Here is an 18,608-nt window from a genome sequence, read left to right as displayed (position 1 = left end):
TCTGAGAACCTCCCGCCGTGGTTGGAAAGCAGAAAGCGGGAAGCTTTGCAGCTGGGAAGAGAATCTGCCTGCCAGAGGCAGATTGGTTACATCTTGTTCCATAGCACTGTTTTCTGTACTGCACTTCATACTGGCTTCAGATACGCACAGGCACAACCCACGCTCTGACAGAAGGGGGTAAAAATGTGTCGAGGGCACAACGTGAGAGTAATAGAGTTAAAGGTACAGGACTAATCGACAATAGTTAAGGCACATTACAATCTTCAAACAGTAATAATAATATTTAACACTGCTGTGGAGCCTGATACAAAGCCCATTAAAGTTAATGGAAAGGCACCTATTGACTCCCATGGGTTTTGGGTCATTTTCATCAGTAGAACCTGAAGCATTTTTTATAATGGTGGTGGGCACTGTCCTCTCCATTTTAGAAACTGAGCACCAGGGCCAGCTTTTCAAAAGCCGCTTCTAGTTTTGAGCGCATCGGGGCGGGGCCCACAAATCGAGGCCTTCCGAATGAATGACTGCGTCCAGAAGATGTTGGGACATGCCCGACATTCCAGATCAAGTCAGAAATAGAGCAAGGGACAGATCCCAGGTCTCCTGACTCAGGGGAAAGCGCACCTCTTTGCTTAGCAGAATGAGGACGTCTCTGGATATTTTTCTCATGACGCTTTTACTCCAGAACAGCATGATGGCATATGCTTGGTTTTTCCAGGAACCAAAGTTAGACTAACAGGATGTCCAGCTATAAACAAAAGAACAATCAATGCACTTTCAATTAAATTGTATTATTAGATAACCATTCAAGGGACCAATAAACGTTTTCCTAAGGGCTTGTCTACAGGGGAAATGTACCAAAATAGTTCTAGTGATTTTGCTCTAAACCCCTGCGTGAATGGTCTTATTCCAGAATAATTATTCCAGTACAACTATTTTGGCAAATTTCCCCATGCAGACAAGCCCCACAGGATGTCTGTAAAGAACAGTGGCAGAGAAGTTTCCTGGAAAAATTGGAGGAGATCACATAGAAGATTAACTTGATTTGATACCAAAAGTTGGTTGATTCTTTCAGTATACTGGAAACAAAATGGTCTCTTAAATACTGGCTTCATTGTGTACTTAGGAAGCACCTGTAAGACTTACTGTGCTTGACAAAGTTCCTGGCTCACTGACTGCTAGTTAAAACGCTGCCTAACTGCAAGGTTTTCAGTGGGCCTATGGGAATGGGATGAAGGGCTTATCGGCCTGCATGCAGCATTGAATCGGAGGCCAGTTAATGGGAGTCTTTCCATTGACTTCATTGGGCTTGGGCTGAGGCTGCTTGTGAAGACTGAAATCTGAAGGGAGCGAGAATAGAGGCTGAGAATCCCCCTCACCATGTGTGCTTAGGGAGCGTGTCTGTACTTCAATAAAACACCGGGGCTGGCCCGTGTCAGCTGACGGAGGCTCACGCTGCAGGGTTATAAAATCACAGTGTAGACATTCGGGTTTGGGCTGGAGCCCAAGCTCTGGGAACCTCCCCCGTTGCAGGATGTCAGAGCTCAGGCTCCAGTCCAAGTCCAAACGTCTACACTGCAATTTTAGAGCACCGCAGCCCGAGCCCGGTAAGCCTGAGACAGCTGACACAGGTCGGTCGCAGGTGTTTTATTGCAGTGTAGACACACTGAAAGGGGTCTGCAGATATTGGCTCGCACAAATGCCATGGCTGGAGTCCGGCTTAGGGTTGTCAGGCCCAAGAGTTCAAAAACCATCAGTCGGGTCCCCAAAATCACAAGCTTGGCTTTAAAAAAATCAAGAGGTTTAAAAAAAAAAAGCCAGTACATGCTGAGGTCTGTTGACTTCCTGTCTGGTGTTTGAGCTTGAGGGTGGACGGGGGGGAAAAGGAGGGTCACCTTTTCCAGCTTTTCTCTGCAACCCTAAGGACTAGGGTTTTTATTAAAAATTCAGTGCTTTGCTGAATTAAATGATGCTTCTCTTGTTGCAGCCTTGGTCTGTCTTGTCTGTTTAGCGACTGTAGGCTCTTTGGGGCAGGAGCTCTTTTGCTAGGTGTTTGCACAGCATGGGGCCCCAATCTCAGTTCAGGCGGCCAGGTGCTACCGTCATTCTATTACCACTATTATTATTATTTATTCGTGTAGAGGAGCGGACTCACCCCTGCGGCGCCTCCTGCTGGTTACTTCCAGGAATTAGCTCTTCCAGCATCCAGAACCCCCTCTGCAGGCCGGTGATCCGCCTTACCTGTGGCCACGTGTCCCTTCCAGGACCCCAGTGCCCTTGTTCCTGGGGTGCTGCCCCCTGACAGTAACCCCTCAGTCTTAGGGTCTCCCCTCCCTGGGGAACCCCCACCCACTATTCCCACCTCGCCTCAGTATAAGGCTACTGCCGGTCATCGTCTAGCCCCACACCCTGGGGCAGACTGCAGTATAGGCCACTCATTACTTGCAAGGAGGGTTTGGACCTGCTGCCTTGGCCTACCCTCGGCAACCCCCAGTACCTATTAGCCCAATGGTAGGCCACAGCCTGGGGCTTTCCAGGCTGGAGCTCCCCAGCTCTTCAGCCTGTCCCCAGCCCTGCTCCACCCAGGTACCCTGTCTCTAGCTCCCTGCAGCCAGGCCCTTCTCTCTCTGAATGCAGAGAGAGACTGCGTCCTTGCGCCTGGCTCCCAGCCTTTATAGGGCCAGCTGGGCCCTGATTGGGGCGTGGCCCAGCTGCAGCCGCTTCCCCAATCAGCCCAGTTTTTAGAGCTGCAGCCCTCTGCAGGGCCGCTTTCAAGCCCTTCCAGGCAGGAGCGGGTGTCCACCCCGCTACAATTGGTATTTTGGGAGTGCCCAGGAGCCCCAGACCTAGGCCACGACCCCATTGCACTAGGGCACAGACCAAACGCAGAACACAATGATGGTTCCTGCCCCATTGATTCTGGGCTGCAGCCATAGGCATAGAGGAGATTTCTGGGTGAGGTCCTATGAATTGTAGTTGCAACCATGCAGCCCTGCTCTTGGTTGGAGCCTGTAGGTGTTACCGTAATACAAATAATATGGGGTTATCTCTTTGTTGCTTTGGATATAGAATCATAGAAGATCTGGGTTGGAAGAGACCTCAGGAGGTATCTAGTCCAACCCCCTGCTCAAAGCAGGACCAACCCCAACTAAATCATCCCAGCCAGGGCTTTGTCAAGCCTGACCTTAAAAACCTCTAAGGATGGAGATTCCACCACCTCCCTAGGTAACCCATTCCAGTGCTTCACCACCCTCCTAGTGAAAAAGTTTTTCCTAATATCCAACCTAAACCTCCCCCACTGCAATTTGAGACCATTACTCCTTGTTCTGTCCTCTGCTACCTGTCAATATCACCGGTTGCCTTGGAAATCACTGATGCGTCTGATGCCGTGTTTTAACTGCACTGTGTGATCGCAGAGTAGGTGTTGGCTGGGCAGTGGTGAAATGTTTGTTTAAGCTGAAACCTCATGATTCGCAAAACCAGTAAGGAGGGTTACAAACAAAATCTGAGCGTTGCACAGGTTTGAAAAAGGAGCCTGGCACGCGTCCCGATTGGCGCAGAGTCACGAAGGTGGGTATAGAACAAAACACTTGTTACAGCTACAACTATTCTTTGGTTCTCAGGATAATGTTTTAAACTATGTTTGATATTTGAGCCAACAGTGAGTAACAAACACCTATCTGCTACGGGGCATAATTTGTGCCACTGCAGTTTATTATGCCACGTCTCTCTTACAATACATTCATCTCCCGATTATGATCTTTCAGGAGACTTTAAAAATACAGCACATGTAAAACCTACAGGGGTTGTTCGTGGAACTTTTCCATTGCTGTAGTGAAGAGTCACGACAGTATTTTGAATTTATAAGCAGCTGACTGATGTCTAGAGGTCACTGCAGCCCTCCGCAAGAGGCTAGACATACTGTGCTCAAGAGTTACTGCTGGATAGAGGATGATTTCATAAGATATGGCTGATATTTGGGAACTTTCACTACTGGATCATGCCCAAGGTTTCTTTTTCCAGTGAAACTTTGTGTAGGACGCAGAGCTCTCTCCCTTGGCAGTTACTCTCCCTGTTGTTCCAACGGACTTTTATTCTAGGCAAGTGTCAAAGCTCTATCGAGGGCCGTAGGTGTGAAGAGCTGATCAGATTCTGGGGGAATTAAAGCGGAACCCAGTTTAACGTTTGATGATGACTCTAGACAACACTTCTTTTTGGTAGGGTTCGTTATCTTGTGGAGGAGCCACGTTACTTTCAGGGGTTCTGGTTCCTACGGAAAACTCAAAGGCTGCCACAGTGATCACTTCAAAAGGGAACTCCAGCAGTGGAACAGGCAGGCAGCTCTGGCTCTGCCTCAGACAGCCCCCAAAAGGTTGAGGCTCAACAGAGGCGCACGAAAGAGGGGGACGATCCAGGCCACAAGCAACCTGAGGAATTCATCAAAATCTGGTTCAGCTGAGCACAGTCTCAACTCAAGAAAGCATCCTCATTGTCCCTGCCTATGTAGGGCAGCACTTAAACACGTGCTCAAGTCCCAACCACCTGCTTAAATGCTGTCCTGAATAGGGTTAGATTTAAGCACCTGCCTAGGTACTTTCCTGAATTGGAGTCTATATGTCTTGTGTCCGCCTGGACACTTCCTAGTAAATCTTAGAATCATAGAATCATAGAAGATCAGGGTTGGAAGAGACCTCAGGAGATCATCTAGTCCAACCCCCTGCTCAAAGCAGGACCAACCCCAACTAAATCATCCCAGCCAGGGCTTTGTCAAGCCTGACCTTAAAAACCTCTAAGGAAGGAGATTCCACCACCTCCCTAGGTAACCCATTCCAGTGCTTCACCACCCTCCTAGTGAAAAAGTGTTTCCTAATATCCAACCTAAACCTCCCCCACTGCAACTTGAGACCATTACGCCTTGTTCTGTCCTCTGCTACCACTGAGGACAGTGTAGATCCATCCTCTGTATTGGTTTATGCATTGTTGTGGTAGCCGTGCTGGTCCCAGGATATTTGAGAGACACGGTGGCTGAAGGATATCACCTCACCCACCTAGTCCCTGTATTTTGTTTATATTATCTGACAAAAAAAAAAAAAAATGGGAGAGTCAGTTCAGCTCCATTTGCTGCTGATCTTTTTTGCCCTCCCCTTTTTAAGCAGCTGTTCCTTTGGGGGCTTATTTTGGTTTTGCCCTACCACTGGTGCTTTGTTAAAGTGGTTTGATTAAGCAGCCAAAGATGAGGAAATTCCAAAAACTAAGGTAGCACCTATCACTTTCATTCATCCGTGTTGTGCATGCTATCTATATTACAGTACGGCCAGGTCTCACAATTTTATCATGAGGCTTGTGATATCTGGTGGCTTTACTTTAAGCCCCAGCTCCTGGAGTCATGTGATTTATGTGAGCATCTCAGCTTTCCTTTAAAGAAAAATAAGAGCATTTCAAGCCCTTGTGATTGAAGAGGAGAGCATGAAAATGTGACCTGAGTGTTCCCTAAAAGCTCATAAACAGAAGGCAAAGAAAGAGAACCCCACATGTATTATTATTAACCCAATCTCATGGTTTATCAGGGCCTGACTCATGGTTTTTGAATGCCTAGGTGTGGCTATGCTGCTTTTGTGGTATATATTAAAACCAAAAACGAATATTTTGAGTCTTAAAATTTAACAAGGATTATAAAAAGGTACATCTGTGTGACTTGGCTGGGTTAAAGTTGCAGTCTTAAGTTTTGGAAATTCCTGGCTTCTCCCGAGTGTAGGAATTCTCTCTTTTAATCAAGAAAGAATGCTGGATTTTTGCATTTAGCTGTCATGTTTGGAGGGTTTTTTAAGGGTGTGTGTGGGGGAGATAGAAAAATGGGAGCTACTCAGTCTGCAGAGATGCCAGACTGTGCTGGGTTGAGCAATAGAGCCTTAAGAACTTTGTTCTGTAGCTACCAGATCTGTCGTTTAGGAGATTCACCCCCCAGTGTAACTTACATGTTCTAATTAGATAAGCAGTTTTCTGAACCCACACCGCCCTGAACTGAGGCCTCTGGAGTTCTGCGTTAATGGCCTAGAACATCTTTGCAGCAGCTACAGTTTAGGGCAGTGTCAAGATAGAAATTGCAACACTGCCCTCTTTTGATTAGACGGTAACCGGGGCCTGAGATTGTAAGTGTTTTGGGGCAGGGACCCTCTTTCTGATCAGTGTTTGTACAGCACCTAGCACAGTGCAGTCTTGGTCCACGACTGGGGCTCTTTGGAGCTATACATAAATATTAATTAATTAATTAATTAATTCAGAAGGGTCTCGCCAAGATTTAAAAGTCAAGCCAAGTTGGAAGGAATTAGTTTGCTGGATTTGAAGGGGTGTAAATGTAAAATCAGTAAGACAATGTGCTTGTATTGGCCTTCCATGAGGATGTAGATACTACATAGTGTTGGCAATTGTTTGCATTATCAGAGTGCCTAGGAGTCACAGTCATCGAGCAGGACCTCATGGTGCTAGGCACTGTACAAACACAGAACAAAAAGACAGGCCCTGCCCCAGACTTTGCTATTGCTGCCAACAGGGTATGATCGTAGAAATGCAGGGCTGGAAGGGAACTCAAGCGATCAGAGACAGCACCAAGTAAACCTAGACCGTCCCTGGCAGGTGTTTGTCCAACCTGTTCTTAACAACCACCAAAGACGGGGATTCCACTACCTCCCTTGGAAACCTGTTCCCGCGCTCAACTGCCCTCTCAGAGTGGCTAAAGGAAAAAATGCACTTTTCTTTGGGATGGTTATTTACTTATTTATGTATTTTTACAGCAAGGGAAGCTTTCGTCGAAGCAGGAAACATGCTCAGGGGATATGTAACAACAGGACTGTATGCTGAAGATGATGCGTTGGTTCTGTAAGTGTTTGGGTTTTTTTCCTTTTTTGGTAAGAATATGAACTGATCTGCACTTCAGTGAATTCCATTGTTTTTAAGGACAACGTTCCAGCTGTCCGGGCATTACCGTAACTGTTCAAATACACGTACAAGCCATAGAGTAGAGAGGGCCATAAGGCCAGCACTGGTCTGTAAACAGAGATGGGCGACTGGGCATGAATCACTTGATGATTCCCTGTTCTGTTCATTCCCTCTGGGGCACCTGGCACTGGCCACTGACGGAAGACAGGATACTGGGCTAGATGGACCTTTGGTCTGACCCAGTGTGGCTGTTCTTGTGTTCTTATGATAGCCAATTATGAGAGGACACTGGGCTGGAATGCAGGAGAACTGGATTCTCTTCTGGCTCTGCCACTGATCTCCTGGGTAATCCTGGAAAAGTCACTTTATGTCTCTGTTTGAAGGAATCTTTTCCCTGGTCTCCAGGGGCGGCTCTCTGTTTTTTGCCGTCTCAAGCACGGCAGGCAGGCTGCCTTCGGCAGCACGCCTGCGGGTGATCTGCCAGTCCCGCGTCTTTGGCGTACTCGCCGCCGAATTGCTGCCGAAGCCGTGGGACCTCCCGCAGGCGTGCCGCCGAAGGCTGCCTGACTGCTGCTCTCACAGCGACTGGCAGGCCGCCCCCCGCAGCTTGCCGCCCCAGGCACGCGCTTGCTGTGCTGGTGCCTGGAGCCGTCCCTGCCAGTCTCAGTTGCTAAGTTTTCGCTTCCTTGTCATCTCACAACCTTGCTAGTTCTCTACCCCCAGAATCGTCTGGGGCAGGCAAGACCAAACTGCTAACGTAAAAAAGAAAAAAAAAGGCAGAACCTCCCCTTTTTCAGAGTAGTGTGGGAGTGTGGAGAAAATGTTCATCCCTCTTCATCCATCAGAAAGAAGCAAAAGAAAAAGTCTCCCGCTCCGTTTTTTCCCCTTTGTAGGTTACTTTTAGCTGATTATTTCTCCCCGGCTTCCTGTGCAGAGTGGGCCTGATCCAAATCCCATTGAAGTCCATGGCTGTCTCTCCAGACCCCATTCCTTCAGCCTTCAAAAGGGCATCAATCTCCATTTATACCCTGGGTCCCACGAGTTTCTTTTGTACCCGTGCTATAAATCCATGTGGCTGGGAACCAAGAGAAGGGAAGCCCTTTTCTAGAGTTTTAAAGCCACCGGAAAACTTTGCCCAAATCCTTGTTGACTCTGCTGTATTGCAGCGAGTGGCTGCTGGCCATTTCAGTGTTCAGCCACAAGGCGCTAGGTGGTTCCTCTGTGCTGGTAGTCGGCAGTTTTCCCATTGGGGCTGGTGAACATAGACCCCCATGCAGTCGACCGCTTCATCGCATGCTCACCATTAAAGCCAATCAGGGCCTTCGAGCTCACTCCGGCGAGGGGCCAAACAGCCGGGGCCAGATTTTTAAGGGGATTTGGTTGTCTGAAGAAGCAGATCGACACCGAGTAGGATTCTCAAAAGCACCGAGGCACCAGACTCCAATTGACATCGGTGTTTGCAGCTTTGAGACCTAGCTGCATCTTTTGGTGCCTAAGTACCTCTGCCAATCGGGTTCTCCGTGCTCAGTCCAGCAGAGCACGTAAGCACATGCCTGGCTTGAAGCCTAGAAGGAACCCACTGGAGGCAGGGCCAGACTGAGAATCACAGTGGTCCCTTCTAACTTTAAAGTCTCTGAGTCCAGCTTAGCATTCAAATGCCTTGCTGGATCCTAGAGTGCTCGGGATCTTACAGGACTGAGACCCTGATGACGTCAAGTCTCTCTCCCTCCCCAGCATTTCCCTACTGTGCACTTGATCCAGTCCCTCAGGACATACACAATGCGTTGCAGCAGCGTTTGCGTGCGTAAGATGTGGCATTCCATGGTTGTAATAAGCCATTTTCCTGTAGGGCCCGTAAATATGCCGTGCCTCTTCCAGCGCTGCTCCTAGCGAGGCGTGAAGATCACAGAATAGATAGCGTCCCGCTATCAAAACAGAGTGTCCCGGACATAGTTCAGACCATCAGGTCCCAATTACTGGAAACATTTGTAAGTATAATTGCTGCTTACGGTAAAAATAAATGCACTTTCTCAGTTACACGGGGAGTTCATGAGATCCCGCATGACCATCCGCGACGTGTTCAGAGATGTGTTTAAACAAGTTTCCTGCCATGAGGGCAGGGGACTGGACTCAATGACCTCTCGAGGTCCCTTCCAGTCCTAGAGTCTATGAGTGCTGGGAGGGTGGGGTTATATCTAAGTGGTGCCGAGGCCTTGCACTGTTCCACTGGAGAGGGGTGAATTTCACACCCACATGCCTTGTTAAGCCCGCTGGATTCATGTGTCTGCATTTCCAGGTGTTTTAAACATGTCCATAATCTGAGCAGCTTCCACCCAATGTATAAATGGCACCACTACGTAAAATTAACCCCTGCGTTCTTCTGGCCTTGATCCTTTCACTCTAAAACCCATCTCACTTTGTTCTCTTGCAGCCAGAAATCACAGTGGAAAATCTCCCCGACTACTTGAGCCTGGAAAAACCCTTACTCATTTTGTTCAATGATGGAGGCCTAAATCGAAGAGTGAGACTGGAAATGTTGAGTTTGGCGAATGGAAAGGGCCACGAGGCGTTTCTCGCTTGCTGGATGAACCTGTGAGCATGAAAAAACATGTTTGCTTCTTTCCAGGACCTAGCTCACAGCCTGGTTCTGCAGTTAATGAAAACACCATCGAGCTAGTTTTTTAACCCGTTATTCAGTGTGGGGATCATGGCAAGGATGCCTGCAGAAGCAGGAGGTCCATTGCAGTCCTATGTCCATATTCCTATGCTGACACTGAGTTATTTAGTAGTGATTAAAGTCTTTAATAATGTAGGCATAGACAACAGCGAAACAGAGAGTGGCCCAAAGAGCCAAGTGCAGTCAGAGTTGAATGATAACTACCAGTGTTCAAGGAAAAGTACTAAACTATCAATTGAATCCTATCCTTGTTCTTATAACTGATGCTGCCCTGGAGTTTATTTTTCACCCATAGGAGAACAGGGTAAATGAATTCTTGCTGAAGGAGTTCATTTGATAGATTTTACTTTCTGAGTAACTAACGTGAAAATACTCATGAACAATGCAATGAAGGGCTGGGTATGGGAGAGAAAGGAAAGTTTTCAAAAGAAGGAGCGAAAGAATTAAAGCAAAAGAAGGGACCGTCCCCGCCCCCACCATCAACCAAATTATGAAACAGAGCAAAGATAACAGCCAAGAAATGCAAAGTTGCAAGAGGGAAGATTTTTAGCCCCTCCCCGACATGTATTTTTAATTGTTCCATCTCTGAATGTTTTTCTCTTCCCTGAGGCGCCAAAATCAATGAATCAGAAAGTGCTCTGTGCACTGAGAACTGTATTGCGGGTGGGGAGTAATTTAGTGGATGGGGAATGCACTTTTTTTTTTTTTAAAGGGCAAACAACCTGCTGGATTGCCAGCAATGTGCAGTATATAAGCGCCCCTTGAATTTTTGGCCTTCTCAAATTCTCCCTGCCCCCGATCCTCCACTGCTCTTTATTTAAAAATAAAAATCACCTTTTTGGAAGGAAGAAGTGTCGTTTCAAAGAGGAAAAGGTTGTGTCGTTTAAATGGCTAGACCGGGAAGGAGATGCCTGTTTGCTTTATAGCTAGTAAAATGCATCCTCTTCTAGGGTGAAATTCACTGCTGTGCAGAAACCCAGCTCCTAGGCAGCACTCGTAGTAGGACTTATGTGGTTCATAAGACTCATGCTTATCATCTTACAGGAGTGAAGTCACTCCTTCCCTTCCCGCCCCGCCTCTAAACAGTGGGCCACACGTTCTCCGCCTTAAATGATCCCTCTCACACAGACACATTAGGCCTGATCAAGCTGAAGCACATTTACCATGAAGCACATGAGTAATCTCAGGGACCTCAGTGCAACTGGCCACATGCTTGAAGTTAAGCACAGGCTTAAGTGCTTTGCTGGGTCAGGGCAGAGCACTCAGCACCTCGCAGGATCTACCCTTTGCTGCTCATTCCTGTCTAGGGTGACCAGATAGAAAGTGTGAACAATCAGGACAGGGGGTGAGGGGTCATAGGCACCTATATAAGAAAAAGCCCCGAATAGCGGGATTGTTCCTATCAAATCGGGACATCCTATTCCTATCTCATGGCTTAAGTGTTAGTGACCAAGTTCAATCGGATCTGTTCTACAGGAAAAACACTCCTGTAGGCCGAGGAGTCCTGAAGGCATATTTCAGCATTCCACCTCCTCTGCCTCTTCTTGCCTGGGTGAACCTTCATTCCGGCGGTCAAGTATTTGCATTTCCTTCAGACCAATCTGTCACCGAAACGAACGTCTTGTCTTGGCTCGAGAAATTAAAAGCCGGGCTCGAGATTCCCAGCAGTAAGTATGAAGGCTTGTCGGATGTTTCTAGGCACTGCGCTCAATTGTCTGTCATGGTTATTTAATGATGGGAAAGTTCAGTTATTCTGTGCTTGAGCCAAAGCACAAATAGTCCAGCCAGAAAAGACTGCTCGGATTCTGCAGTCTGAGGTGCTGTGCTTTGCGGGACAGCTGGGCGGGGATTGTTCTGAACTGCCATCAGTTTTCTGCAGTAATCCACACAACTGTATTTGACGCCTGTTACTGAGAACTGGGCTTTCTCAATGCTGATTGCTAATGAAAAGTCTCCTGCGTCTGCCCCAGCTCTCATACTAGGAACTTTCAGTGCTAGGCGTGCAGCCTTCCCGTGCATTTACTGGCAAAGTGCAGTATCAGTGGAAAGGGATCTGGTGCCTCGTACTGTAAATTCTTTGAAGATGGAGTATTGTCGTTATTGGTAACTGTGCAGTGGCTTGTGTGACTCAGGAACTGAGGCGGAAAAAGCCAAAACGCTTATCATAAGTCGTCCCTACAACAATTTCAGACTCACAATCACTAAACTAACACTCAACTTTGGAGCAATGTGAAATACAAACCTGGTGGATTGTTAATGACACTGGGGCAAAACCAGGTGTTTTCTGAGGAGATAACCTAGGGCCTGATCCAAACCCCATTGAAGTCAATGGAAAGACTCCAGTGGGTTTTGGGTTAGCTTCCTAGTGGCCAATAACAAGATTGTGGACATCCCTTTTTAACGTCGTATCTACCATGTGTTGTCCCCAAATCTCTTTCCCTCCACAGCTAAAGACATCTCTACATGCCCATGTACTCTGGGTAGTTTCTGGTAAGTGGAGTCTTTTTCTCCACTGGAATAATTCCTTAGAGATCCTAATTTCCAAACCATTTCCAGTCAGTGTCTACAGAACCAACGGCGATATTCTTTATACTACTGTTGAGCTCAGGATAGCACCTGGATCCTATGGCGATAGGTGTAGTGATGGGGCTGATTGATAGCGGGGATGGCACAGGCAAACAGGAGATGGAACCTCCGTGCTAACATCTAGCTCCCTTCCCGTTCGACTCTTTCCAAACTAAAATTTGGATAAGCTGGTTTGACTGGATTCTAGAGTGCTTGTTTAAAGCCAACTTATCCAAACCCAGCAGAAGTTGGCAATGTCAGTGCGACTCACACACAGCAGCTTGGACAAGGGGACACACTTTCTGCCAAAGTTCTTGTTGAAATACACGTCCCTTTCTTCCGTCGCAATAGTTCAGAATTTGAGACATTTTGAGAAGTGCTAAACCTCTGGAGACGGTTTGCCGATTTGTCCTCCTCTAGTGGCAGGGCCACATATTAGGTTTATGAGTCTGCTACTGCTTCCTGGTAATAGACTGGTTGTTGGTGGAGATTGAACTCAGGACAGGGCTTCTACTTCCTGAGCTAAGAATTGATGTGTGCACCGTGAGGCAGCGGCATACTCATAAACCTGTTACGTGGTCCAGCAACTAGAGGGAGACAAAGCTCCACACTGTGGTAATAGGTGAAGCTTTTGTGGTAATAAAAGGCCCTCAACAACTGCATCGAATTTTTGTTTAGAAAGAGTCTGAAGACTAATTTATCTCATGCTTTAATCCCACAAACTATAGACTTACCATTGAAAACATACTTAAGAACCTGTCTTATCTAATGGAAACAGATTCACCTCACTTCCTTTCAGTAGTTTTCTTGGGCAAGATAACGATCTCCTACCTCCTGTTGTCAGCAGAGTAAAGCTCAATTTCTCGCCTTTCTGTCCAATCTCCCAATCTTGTTAGGCCCTAAATGACACCAATATCATTCAATCTTTTGTGTTTCCCCAGCTCCGTGCAAACAATCTGAATCTGCTCACCTGATACTGAAGGGATCTTTTCTCTATCGCGTTTCATTTGTCATTCATTTCACATCCAGCTCATGGCAGGACTGGGGCCTTCGTGTCGAATTCACCCGTGGGCAGAGTAAGGACAGTGTCCCGGTGATGTCCCACATAAGCCCTTTTCAGCCTTTAAGTCCCAATTTCACCTTCTGTGCATATGTTTATGCCTTGCATACTATATTTCTGTTAGGGCATTTGCCTTTTGTAGAAACCTCATTCAGCCATACACACTCAATTGTTTCTTAATTCAGGCCCCAGTTCAACAGAGCGTTTAAGCACATGGTTAAGTCCCCAGTGAAAGCTTTTTTTAAAATATTATTGTTAGAGGTGTCCCAGCTGCTTCATATGGCAGATGTGATTTCCACCTCCTCCCTGTTCAGCTGTGACATACTCGTGCACCAGAAGGAGATTTCCTTTGTACTTAGAACAGAAGATTTGTCTTAATACTAGTCCTCTCTTCTATAGTCAAAACAATAGACAAGACATCCACTGTCCACCTTTTTCAACATTCTTAATGCTGAAGGTGTAGATTTACAAAGCAACTTTCATGGTGGGTGGGTCCAGTTTGGCTCTAGTCAAATAAGCTCAGCGTGGTTCCCTTGTGCAGCAATTCTAGAAGAGCAAAAATAACTTTGAAGCAAAGAGCTTTATTTGCACACATAAGAACATAATGCACAATACATAATACACATTAAACACAATACACATAACACATGATAACCAAAGCCTGTTGGTTTGCATTAAATCTTTCTAGGGACAAAATGATTTGAAGGACGGGGATAAATGTGATGCAAAGCTTGAAATTAAAAAAAAAAAAAAACACAACTTTTGGGGGAAATGGAGATGTTTTGAAAAAACACCAGTTTCTCGTGTGCAAAACAAGAATATGGTATTTAGAGTCCTGTCCCTTTAAAACTCCTCTAGCCCTTTGGGAACTTTTTATAGGCGCTCACAGTCTTACGCACTGGACTTCACCTTGGAGGGCAAGAGATCTCCTCTACTACAGGAGGAATTTAAAAGGGCCAGGACTGCATATTGTGTTTATTAAATGACTGTATTATTGTCCTCAATTTGAAGGCGCTGTTTAAAGAAGAAATCCAATTTCAAAAATACAAATTCTTTCCAGCCATGAGAAAAACCAGTGTCCCGAGTAGCTAATGGAAACTGTAGTGAAATTGTGATTTCCATTACTGACTGAAACTGCTCTGGCCAAACTGTTATGCTAAAGAGAGAAATGCTAGGCCCTGGCCTGCACTGAGAATCACACAGTGAGGGGTCTATAGGGTCGTGCAGTTCTCAGTGCAAGATCTGGGCCTACCTGCCATCCGTTGTGTCCCAACCCTCGGTCATTAACTTCTGATTGTGTCTCTTCTCAGCTACTTTGTCTGATGAAGCCTGGAAGCCTCCTCTTCCTGCTTACAATTTCTTACGCATGATGGAGGCCACCCTGCCTGAATTCACAGTGCACACAGTTTATAGTCGTGGTGGTACCGAGGACCTGCAGCAGGCAGAAGAGGTCTCTGAAGAGAAGTCGACGGTCCGAGAGGAGCAAGTGGAAGAACCGGGGCTGGAAGCAGAGAAAGGCCAGTCGCCAGGGAGAGACTTGCGTGGCACGGTCCCAAGGCTCGTAGGAAGAGAGAAGCCGCCCAAGCGACACACGGAGCTATGATGGCCAATGATCAGCCTACGGGTGCTAACGAAGGCCGTTAGAAGGGTGGCCAGGATGTTTCACCCATGCCGATCCGATCTTTAAAATGGTCATAGCGATTCTTTAAAACCAAAAGGGATGTGGTTGTGTGAAACTGGTCATGAAGTGAAGGCCGCAGCCGGATTACGGTTTAAAGCCCAATTTCCAAGCCGATCAAGCGCAGGTCATTTTGTCTAGCGCTATGATCTGTGTTACCGCAGCCAGGCTCTGAGAATGTTCCTGGCTGCTGCGGGAGCATCCATCAGGTCACCACTTAAATCTCACCTATTGTATTGCGTTTCATGGTAAATCAGGAAGGGAAATAGCCTAGCGTTCTGCATTTTGCAAGCTGATCAGGATGTGTGAACAAGCTAATTCCTATTGCTGAGGGCTCTGTCCACACACCGAACTATCCCAGTCTAGTTAAAGCCATAGTGTATGTGGAGTTATACTGGTATAAATGTGATTACGCCAGCATAAGGCACCTTTACACCAGTATAACTGTGTCCACACTAGGGGTATGTCTACACTACCCGCCGGATCGGCGGGAAGTGATCGATCCACCGAAGGTCGATTTATCGGGTCTAGTCTAGACGTGATAAATCGACCCCCGAGCGCTCTCCCGTCGACTCCAGTACTTCAGCGCCACGAGTGGCGCAGGCGGAGTCGACGGGGGAGCGGCAGCAGTCGACTCACCGTGGTGAAGACACCACGGTAAGTCGATCTAAGTACGTCAACTTCAGCTATGTTATTCATGTAGCTGAAGTTGCATAACTTAGATCGATCCCTCTCTTCCCCCCCAGTGTAGATCAGGCCTAGGAGCTGTACGGCTATAACTATGTCGGTAGAAAAATCGCCCCCCTCCCGGAAATAGTGACATCGGTACAAAAGCTGCGTGTGGCGCTGGCCTGAGAAAAGGAGAGCCGAGTGGGGAAGACAAACACACTGGACTTCCCGGGTCTTGACTTTCCCCTGACATGTTTGTGTGTGACTGCTAGCTCTGCTCAGCTGAATCCATCACCCTGCTGTTTCTGAGCAGGGATGGGGCCGGACGTAAAAACTGGCGGGCTCCCTGCTGGCTGATTGCCGGCAGCCGTCACCAGTTCCTCCCGTGATGACTAGTCAGGGGGCTGCGACCTGAGCAGACTAGGGCGGGAGAGCACGGAAGGACAGCCATTCAGAGCTGTGCAAAAGGCATCAGGGTTTAAAGGGAAGAGTCTGCAGTGACCCAGGCTGGAGAGCAAAGGTTGCTACTGATGCCGGGAGATCTGTTTCACATCCTCTCCCAGACTGGGAGACTTACTGCCCGGGAAAAAGGCAGCATCCCTTTGGCGCTTGCTTCCCTTTTACAATCAGCGGTGGTGGTGATCTGTGTTTCCTCTAAGGGGCACGGCTGCGCGGGAGGCCGCACACTTAATTAGCAGAGCCGCGCAGGCGTGCACACTGCACTCAGGGACCTGGCCACAGATGGGCTTGGAAGATGGCAGTGGGGTGAGGTGGGGACTGGTGATGGGAGAGCTTGGGGTGTGCAGGACTGCGGCAATTCCCCGACCCCCAGGGCTGCAGCGAGGAGAGAGGCACCTCTCCTTCCCAGCTCCGGGGCTGCGGCTGTGGGGCGAGGCGTCTCTCCCTCCCAGCTCCAGGGCTGCGGCTGTGGGGCGAGACGTCTCTTCCTCCCAACTCCGGGGCTGCAGCTGTGGGGCGAGACGTCTCTTCCTCCCAGCTCCGGGGCTGCGGCTGTGCGGCGAGACGTCTCTCCCTCCCAGCTCCGGGGCTGCGGCTGTGGGGCAAGACGTCTCTCCCTCCCAGCTCTGGGGCTGCGGCAATGGGGCGAGGCGCCTCTTCCTCCCAGCTCTGGGGCTGCGGTGAGGGGGAGAAAAACTCTCCTCCAGCCCAAGTGCTGCTGTGGGGAGAGAGGGCTGGGGGGAGTCCTCTCTCCACGCTGCAGCCCAGGGGCAGCCTGCACCCCGAACCCCACATCCCTGGCCCCACCCCAGAGCCTGCACCTCCAGCTGGAGCCCTCCCCCCCGTGCCCCAACCCTCTGCCCCAGCCCTGAGCTCCCTCCCAAACTCCAAACCCCTCAGCCCCACCCCCACCGCACATCACCTCCATATTGGTGCACATAACAAAATTAATTCTGCACATGGGTGGGAAAAATTAGCGGGAACATTGATGGTAACATATTCATTGGTGGGGCCTAATCCACAGGGGCTACTCGTGAGCACGGGCTGCAGGATCAGGCGCCTGGTAGGTTTGGGAAGAAGTTTAAGGCCTGGTCAAGACCCGTTGAAGGCCGTGGGAATGTTTGTGCACTGGATCAGCTGGCATCAGCTTATTTCAACAAACTGCCCTTGGAACAAGCCCTTGACACCACTGGACTCAATTTCCCAGTCTCCTTTATAGTGTTAACAAAGAAACAAAAATGCTAATCAGTTGCTCAGAGCATTGTAAACGCTGGGTTTTCCCAGACTTGCATGCTGCCTAGGTGCCCAAGTGATGGGAGTTATTTGAAATGCCTGGGTAGAGAGAAATAGACCTAGAGCCGTTTGGTTTTCTCAAGGGCCCTGACTGGAACGGACCATTTCTTGACCTAGTTTTGAAGGCAGGCTTCAAAGCAGAAGTTTCTTTTTTTTCCCCCAAGGTTGTATTATAAATCTAACATCGGCCTATTGATTAATTGCAGTTAATTCATGAGATTAACTCAAAAAAACTAATCGCGATTAATCGCAGTTTTAATCGCACTGTTAAGCAACAGAATACCAATTGAAATGTATTTGAATATTTTTGGATGTTTTTCTACATTTTCAAATATATTGATTTCTATTGCAACACAGAATACAAAGTGTACAGTGCTCACTTTATATTATTATTTTTATTACAAAAATTTGCACCATAAAAATGACAAACAAAAGAAATAGTATTTTTCAGTGTATCTTGTTCAATACCATAATGCAATCTCTTTATCATGAATGTGCAACTTACAAATGTAGATTTTTTTTTTGTTACGTAACTGCACTCAAAAACAAAACTCTGTAAAACTTCAGAGCCTAAAAGTCCACTCAGTCCTACTTCTTGTTTAGCCAATCGCTAAGACAAACAAGTTTGTTTACATTTACGGGAGATAATGCTGCCCACTTCTTGTTTACAATGTCACCAGAAAGTGAGACCAGGCATTCGCATGGGACTTTTGTAGCCACCATTGCAAGGTATTTATGTGCCAGATATAAAAATTTTATTAAAGCTAATGTTAAAATTATATAATACACATTGAGTTGAGAACAGTGTGTCTGTACATCCGGGTATAGTGCTTAGATAATCCACAGGTGCAAAGTTTGTTTAAAAACTCATAAGATACATATAGTACATAATCTGCAATAACCCAAATTCAGATGAATAAATTTACATTAAGTTATACAGAGAGTTGGTTGGTTGCTGGTCATGAGCACATGTGGAGTTCTCTGCTAGCAGCAGGGAGAGCTTGCTGGCATTAGCCACCATACACAGAGTTACACTCCAATAATTGTCACATTGGGCACTGTTGAAATCTAAGTGAGTTTTACTGTTGACGGTAGTGGGAGCAGGAGTGGACCCTTCACCGCCCCCCGAACAAGGCCCTATATGCTGCTCAAGACCCCCAGGCTTATGGAGGCTTTAAATTATGCCCAGTTTAGGCTCTTTGCTGTCATGAACTTCACTCTTGGTTCATAGGCACAACCAGTAAGGGAAATTCCATCCACTGTTCACAGCTCTT

General features: G+C 47.5%; 1 protein-coding gene across 1 annotated transcript in view; it reads left to right on the top strand.

Moving 5' to 3' along the window:
• TXNDC16 (thioredoxin domain containing 16) overlaps nt 1–15,549 on the top strand; it is a 78,716-nt gene extending 63,167 nt beyond the window's left edge. Inside the window, exons 18-22 of the mRNA XM_034767592.1 lie at nt 6,789–6,873; nt 8,783–8,921; nt 9,365–9,525; nt 11,087–11,277; nt 14,546–15,549. Of these exons, the coding sequence (XP_034623483.1) occupies nt 6,789–6,873; nt 8,783–8,921; nt 9,365–9,525; nt 11,087–11,277; nt 14,546–14,838 (869 nt within the window). The 3' untranslated portion in view covers nt 14,839–15,549. The remainder of the gene's footprint in view (nt 1–6,788; nt 6,874–8,782; nt 8,922–9,364; nt 9,526–11,086; nt 11,278–14,545) is intronic.
• Nucleotides 15,550–18,608: the final 3,059 nt, after the last annotated feature.

Source organism: Trachemys scripta, chromosome 4, assembly GCF_013100865.1.
Source record: "Trachemys scripta elegans isolate TJP31775 chromosome 4, CAS_Tse_1.0, whole genome shotgun sequence".
In the NCBI taxonomy this organism is placed as follows: domain Eukaryota; kingdom Metazoa; phylum Chordata; order Testudines; family Emydidae; genus Trachemys; species Trachemys scripta.
Note: the sequence above shows the minus strand (reverse complement) of the source record. Positions and strands in the feature narration are given on the sequence as shown.